At 61.5% G+C, this 7,252-nt stretch overlaps 1 protein-coding gene across 1 annotated transcript; it reads left to right on the top strand.

Moving 5' to 3' along the window:
* Window positions 1-6,442, top strand: CLDN19 (claudin 19). Its single transcript, XM_058304818.2, has 4 exons — window positions 1-361; window positions 1,463-1,627; window positions 1,738-1,822; window positions 3,730-6,442. Exons 1-4 carry the CDS (start codon window positions 139-141, stop codon window positions 3,890-3,892), a joined length of 636 nt encoding a protein of 211 aa, XP_058160801.1. The 5' UTR covers window positions 1-138; the 3' UTR covers window positions 3,893-6,442.
* The last annotated feature ends 810 nt before the right edge of the window (window positions 6,443-7,252 follow it).

Here is a 7,252-nt window from a genome sequence, read left to right on the forward strand (position 1 = left end):
GCCTGCGCCGCTGCCACGGCCACCTCTCCTTCTCTGCCTCTGACCCCCGGTTTCCCCACTCACCTGGCTATGACCCCGGTCCCCCAGTGACCCTGGCCCAGCTCTGAGCGCTGGGACCTCTGGCCCCTTCCCTGGACCATGGCCAACTCAGGCCTGCAGCTCCTGGGCTACTTCCTGGCCCTGGGGGGCTGGGTGGGCATCATTGCCAGCACGGCCCTGCCGCAGTGGAAGCAGTCCTCCTATGCAGGCGACGCCATCATCACCGCCGTAGGCCTCTACGAGGGGCTCTGGATGTCCTGCGCCTCCCAGAGCACTGGTCAGGTGCAGTGCAAGCTCTACGACTCACTGCTCGCCCTGGACGGTAGGCCCCCAGCTGGGGGACGGGACAGGGCTGGGGTGAGGGTAAGGCGGGAGCCAGCTTTCCCCACCGTCTGCTACCCCTGCTGGGCTCCTCTTTCCAGCCTCAACCCCTGCAGTCCCCTGACTGCTGCCCGCTGTGCGCACGCAGAAGTCCAGGCCAGCCTGGCGCCCTGAGGTGGGCAGGGACTCAGGGAACGGCAGCCCGGGTCCACCAGCCAGCCCTGTCCCTGTCTTAACAAGTCACTGGCCTCTTTCTGTCCTGCTGTCCTTATCTTACAGGGCCATGGGAGGGTTCACTGACCGGGGGCCTGGCACCAGGACGCTCAGTAAAGACCCTTCCTTCCACTCTCCCATGCCCTGTGTACAGACACACACTTGCGTGCACACACATATGTGCCAGCCCTGCCCCCTGGGTATGGAGGTGGCATGCAGGTGCACTTCTCTCCCTGGGTTAAGGCACCGAGGCAGCCTCTAACCTGGCGCTGAGGGACCGACCCCCCGTTCTGCCTCTGGCCCCACAGGCAGCCTGAGCTGGGGCTTCCATCCCGTCACAGGCAGGATTTCAGGCCTCCCCAGGGACCCACATGACCTGAGCCACTCTGCAGGGCCCACCCAAGCGCCCACCATCGGCAGGTGTATGATGCTGTTAACTCGAAGGGAAGCCAGAAGGGCGTGATGTCAAAATGGCTGGCGGAGGAGGGCTCTGGCGGCAGGTCAACGGGGCTGAGCTGGGCCTCGGACACCCTCCGCTCTTCCTCCTGCTAAATCCAGAAGGGCCCCCGGAAGGGCCGCCTCAGCTGCTTGGGAGAGCGGGCCAGGCTTGAGAGGGAGCCATGGGCCAGGAAGCATGAGGAGAGAGCTCACATGCCACCCCCCCTCCAGGCACAAAAGCCGCGAGTGGGAGTAAAAACGGGGTTAATGACGGGCTCCCCCCCCAACCCTGCTGCCACGCCACCCCTGCGCTGCGTCCTCTCCGTCTCCCCCCACCTGCGGGCAGGTGGACGGCCGGCAGTCCGCTCAGGCCCCTGCCATGGGGCGGCTCCTTGGGCCCGCGGCGCCGCGCGGAGGCGCCCGCTCAGGCCGCCCTGTCGTCCGTCCGCAGGCCACATCCAGTCTGCGCGCGCGCTCATGGTGGTGGCCGTGCTCCTGGGCTTCGTGGCCATGGTCCTCAGCGTGGTCGGCATGAAATGCACGCGGGTGGGAGACAGCAACCCCACCGCCAAGGGCCGCGTGGCCATCTCCGGCGGAGCCCTCTTCCTTCTGGCCGGTGAGTGCCCCGACTCCTCTCCGCCATCTCGGCCACGGCAGGCAGCCCCAGCCCCAGAGGTTGAGGTGGCCGGGGGCCAGGCAGCCGACACGCCCCTCCGTTGTCCCTAGGCCTCTGTGCTTTGACCGCCGTCACGTGGTATGCCACCCTGGTGACCCAGGAGTTCTTCAACCCAAGCACACCGGTCAATGCCAGGTGAGTGCCCGGATGGCTTTGGCCAGGGGACGGGCCGGGCCCCCTACTCACCTCCTCAGGCAGCAGCCTTGGCCCACTCTCGTCTAACGGCCGGGCCCTGCACGGGCACTTGGTTGGGAAGGGGGCACAGTGTCTGAGAAGCTGTCTGGAGCAGGAGGCTGGACGGGCTACGACCGGGCCCTCCCAGGGCCAGGAGGAAGCGTAGGCACCAGGAGCAGTGCGGACTCCTGGCCAGTCCTCCTCGTCTCCACTGACGGTGCGACCTGGGCAAGTTACTTAATCTCTCTGGGCCTGGTTTCTTCCCTACAAAGTGGAGATATACCCTAAGGACCCGGCTCCCAGGCTGGCTGCAAGGGCTAGATGAGGAACTGAGCGCAGCCTGGCTCAGGGGAAGTACTTGTCAACCTTGGTCAGGTCACTTCTGCTGGTGGCTGCAGTTCTGGAGCAGCTTCCTGCAGGAGGTGGCAGTCGCCTTGGTCAGGGAGATGGGCCAGGGAGGTAATGAGGGCAGATCCTGAGGGCCTCGCAGTCACAGGAAGCATCTCGCGCCTCATCCTGGGGGAAGGTAACGGGCAGGCCTTCTGGCTGTGGAGTGGAGAATGGTTGGGAGGGGCAGAACCAGTAAGCCCGCTGTAGCAAAAGTCTCAGTGAAGGCTTGGGGCCAGGGAAGTAGGAGTAGAGATTAAAGGAGAGCCAGGTCAGAGCTACTTAAGGAGAGACAATGGTTGGGACTTGTAGGCAGAGGGCACAGCAGTAGAATAGCAGGCTCTTGGAAGGGTCTGGGTCCACCCTTTCTCCTCCCTTACCTCCCTCACCTCCCTGCCCAGCCAGGAGCAGAGGATGGGGCAGTCTCACCTGCGGACATCTCAGCAGGCCTCAGACCCTGGGGTGGAGAGAGAATGAGAAAAGATGCCCCAGCTGTTACAGTCCAGAGGGCTTCCTGAAGGAGGCAGAAGTGTGGAGAGGGAAGGAAAAGGAGGAGACCTCTGGTGTATGAGGCTCATTTCCTGGGGCTGGTGGTTCCAGGAACAAAGACCAGGCATGCAAGGGGCAGCTCCAGGCCCAGGGATGCCAGACTAGATCTCCTCCCTTCATCCCTTCAATAGTCCCTGGGGCGTCCCTGGGAACATATATGAATGGCACGTCCTATCAGCCCTCAGGGTGCTCCCCAGAGAGCCAGACAAGCAAGGAAATGAATGGCCTTTTGGGGATAGCAGTGGCAGGGGAGGCAGCTGAGGAGGCAGGGAGAGCACAGAGGATGGGGTCATGGGGACGGGGTCAGTGAAAGCCCCCGATGGTCCTGAAGGTGGAGAAAGCTCAGTAGGCGCAGAAGAGGGGGCATCTGGTGCAAAGGCACAGCGGTGGGGAGACCAAGGGCATGGCAGAGGTGGGCTGGGCTGGCCAGCCGGGCCCTGGTTATGGAGCACCCAGAGTGCCAGGCTGAGCAGTCTGGCTTTCTCCAGCGGGCAGCGGGGAGCCCTGGCAGCAGTAACTGAGACAAAGAACATGGCAGAGGACTGCTCGGCTCCTCCCCCACCAGGCCTTGTGGACCCCTCCTGTGTCCCCTCCACTGGCCTCTGAGAACATGGGCTGAGGGAGGGGCAGGGCCTGCCTGAGGCTGCACAGAGCAGGGATGAGAACCCAAGCCTCCAGCCTTCAGGTGCACCCTGGGTCTGGCCACCCAGTGGTGTATATAAGCCAGGGTGGGGGTGAGAGGGAGGAGAGACTGGGCAGCTTGAGAGGCCCCTACTTCCAGTTCCTCACACCCCACCCTCCCAATGCCAGGGCAGAGGCTAGGGAGACCCCTGGGTGGGGAGTGGGACCCTGAGAGGGCCAGGGAAAGGCAGAGCCTGGGGTGCCCCACTTTAATGCAGCCACGCCTGTTGGCTTCCTCCCTGCCCCTTCAGGTATGAATTTGGCCCGGCCCTCTTCGTGGGATGGGCCTCTGCTGGCCTGGCCATGCTGGGGGGCTCCTTCCTCTGCTGCACGTGCCCAGAGCCCGAGAGAGCCAACAGCAGCCCACAGCCCTACCGGCCCGGACCCTCGGCTGCCGCCCGAGAGTACGTCTGAGCCTCATCCACCCCAGCCGGCCCGCCCAGCAGCCCAGGACCCAGCATGCCAGCTGGTCCCCGCAGCATCCTGGGCAGGGGCCAGTGGAGTCCCACGTGTCCCCCAAGCCCAGTCTGGGGCTCTGAGCAGCTTGCCCCCAACCTGGCACCCACCCTGAGATCCGAGACCAGCCCAGGCACTCAGAGAGACACCCAGAGGCAGAGGCCCAGCCCACGAAGGCACATGCACTCGGCCCTGCCCATACAGCCTCACAGCACCAGCGTGTTACACACACACAGGTTCACACGCCTGAGCCCAACAGCCCCTCTTACCTGCCCTGGGGATCTGGCCGTGGACAAGATGGACTTGCATGCCAGCACCTTGCACAGGGTGGAACCCTTCACCCACCCTCATCCCACCAGCTCCTCCCAGCAATCCCACAGAGGTGGCGGTACAGGCATGATGGGCGTGCCACCTGACACTCGGGGAAACCGAGGTTCAGAGAGGCCACGAGGCATGCCCCTGAGTTCTCTGACTTCAGGTTAGGGCCAATATACCCAGTAAACCCCGCACTGCCCAGACACCCAGGCAGACACCCAGGCAGAGCTCGCGTCACCCCCACCTCCCCAGGGCTGGGTCCAGGCAGGGCAGGGCCCAGTTCTGCCCAAGTAGCCAGGCCCTCTGTCTGGGCCTGAGCTCCCCAGCCCCTGCCTCCCCACTGCTGCTCACCCCACTAACCAGCTCTCTCTCTTTTGACTTTCAGACCAGTTGTTAAGTTGTCCGCCTCCGTCAAGGGCCCCCTAGGTGTGTAATGTCCAGGTCCCCAGACTGGCTCTGTCCCCTGCCACATCTAGACTGCTTGGGATTTGTGGAAAGAGAAGTGAGCATCCAGCCCCAAGTGTGGTGTCATTTGGTCTGTCCCCGGCGTGGCTAGGGTGGGGTCTGGGTCAGAGGAGTCAGAGCTTGCCCCTGGGACCCTTGGGCATAAAGTCGGGGAGTCAGAGCCAGGGTGGGTTACCTGGCTCATCCAAGGCTGAACAAGAAAGAACTCAGGGCTCCTGCCCAGGTAACCTCCCAGGCGGGCCTCAGGCTTGCACCAGGGCCTCCGGGATGGGAGATCTCGCCCATGCGGAGGCTGCCCTGAGGCCTGGCCAGGTGCTGGGAGCAGGCCCCAGGGCTAGGGGTCCCTGGTCTAAAGAGAGACCCGGTTACTTCAGTCTGCCCCTGCGAGCCCTGCTGAGAGAAGGGACAGTCCTGGGGATCTCTCCAGCAAGGCACTGGGGATGAGAGTCAGGGCAAGGGGACATCATACAGGGACTCACTAAGTGGAGAAGGGAATGGGAAGGACAAGAGGACATTTCAGGCCAATCCTGCCCCTTGTTTCTGTACCCAGCAGGCCTCCTCTCCAGGTCTACAGAAGCCCCAGCTTTATCTCCGCCCTGGAATGAGTGGGAAGGGGGCCCGAGGCTGCGCTGAGACTGTAGCTAAGCTCTGTCCTGCACCCAGAGGTGTGGTCACAGCTGGAACCCCAGGCACCACCCATAGGGAAAGATCCCATAGGGGTGCAGGGAAAGTTAACCAGATAGGCCCAGAGTCCTTCATCCTTGGTCTCCTCCAGCCAGAGCAGGCTGGCCTCTCCCCCATGCTCAGGTCTCACCCATCCCAGACGTCTCCCCCTGGACCCTGTGGCTCTCCCTGGTCACCACCCTATCTCACTCCCATATGCACAACCACCTTCTGGAGACAGTTGTCCACAACAGTTGCTCCTTCTCCTTTACCGCCACGCCCCCTTCTCAGCCTGCTCGAATAGACACCTCCACCACCCCTTAGGACCGCGAGTCGTGCCTAGTCACCACATGCGAAGACACAGCTCGGTCTCCTCCCTTGACCTTGACTTTGAGAAGCAAAGTGACTGAAATGATGTCAGATGAAATGACTGTCATAGACTCCAGCAGGGGGTAGGGATGGAGGAAGAAAAACAAGCAGTGGGGAGCTGCTGTGGGATTGCCGCTCGGGACCCCGGCCTGGCAGCTGCTGCACAGCCACAGGCACTTCGGGCACGGCCATTTTGCACGGGCAGTCTTGGTCCCGGAGCTTGGTCCACCGTTGGGCACCTGACCCAAAACAGCTTTATCAGAGGACTACCCCTAGGGTTATAAATGGGAATACAAATCTGGCTGGGTGCCTGAAGCCACAGTGCTGCGGTTCTGAACGCTGGAGGCATGTTAGAATCACCTGGGATGCCAATGCCCAGGCTCCACCCCAGAGAGCCTGACCCACCCGCTCTGGGGTGGTCCTGGTGTCTGAGTTTATGTAAGTCCCCCACCCCCCAACCCGGTGACTGCAATGTGTGGTCAGCACTGAGGGCTACCTCTGTGAGGCTGAAACTCAGGGCTACTGGGGAACTCACTTCTTGCCATTCTGAGGGGGTCTGCAAGGACCTGGCAAAAGAGAGGTGAGGAGAGAAAAGACTGACAAGGAAGTCCCGTGTCACTCCGGCCTTTTCTGAGACCCAGCCGTGCTGTGAGATGCCCACATCTTTGCAATAAATTCCCCTTTTTGCTTAAACAATTTTGAGTTTGATTTCTGTCGCACAATCAAAAGAACCCAACTAGTGCAGAGTTTGGAACCTGGAAATCAAGCAGTGTGGCGATGGCTACTGCTCCAGGTGCTGGCTGAGCAGGGATGGCCCTGCCGGCCCAGGAGGGCCTCAGGCTCGGCACTCGGCACTCCTTGTTCATTGGTCTTGAAGCAGGTGGCCAGGAAACCCATATGACGGCTCTTGAGGTTCAGGGTCCGCCCGAGGCTTGGGGTGTTGTAGAAGAATGTCAGGACCTGCTTGTGCAGACCAAGGAGACAAGCTCCACCCAAGTGGGTGGGCTGAAGCAGAGGCTGAATGCTGCTCCGTGGTTAAGGGAAACCCTTTCTGCCTGTCGCCAGGGACTGCAGATGCTGAGAGTCAGAAAACCACGTACTTGCTGAAGTGCACAGGCCAGTTAATGCACAGATTTTTTAAAAAATAGTGGGATCCCAGCAATGGGAAGGTGTCCAGGAGAAGCTAGAGGAGTTTAGGAAGCCTTATCCCCCAGGCCTTCCCAGAAGCAATTCCAACTGTGCCTAGATTTCTCAGTATCTCTCTCAACCTCCATCCTCTACCCCCCTCCCACCACGCAATTCCCCTTTCAAATGTCTGATCAAGGTCACCTGGCATGCCAACCTGAGGCCTGGCCAATTTTCCAGGCTCTTGGCCAGCCCACGATTTACTGTCCTAGCCTCAAAGCTAAAGGATTGGGCAGACACCCAGGAAGACGGGGCTCCAACTCAAAGGGCACAATTCTAAACCTTTTGCCATGTTTATTAGCAAACAGTTCTCTGAGAATG

This window comes from Dasypus novemcinctus, chromosome 9 (assembly GCF_030445035.2).
Source record: "Dasypus novemcinctus isolate mDasNov1 chromosome 9, mDasNov1.1.hap2, whole genome shotgun sequence".
In the NCBI taxonomy this organism is placed as follows: domain Eukaryota; kingdom Metazoa; phylum Chordata; class Mammalia; order Cingulata; family Dasypodidae; genus Dasypus; species Dasypus novemcinctus.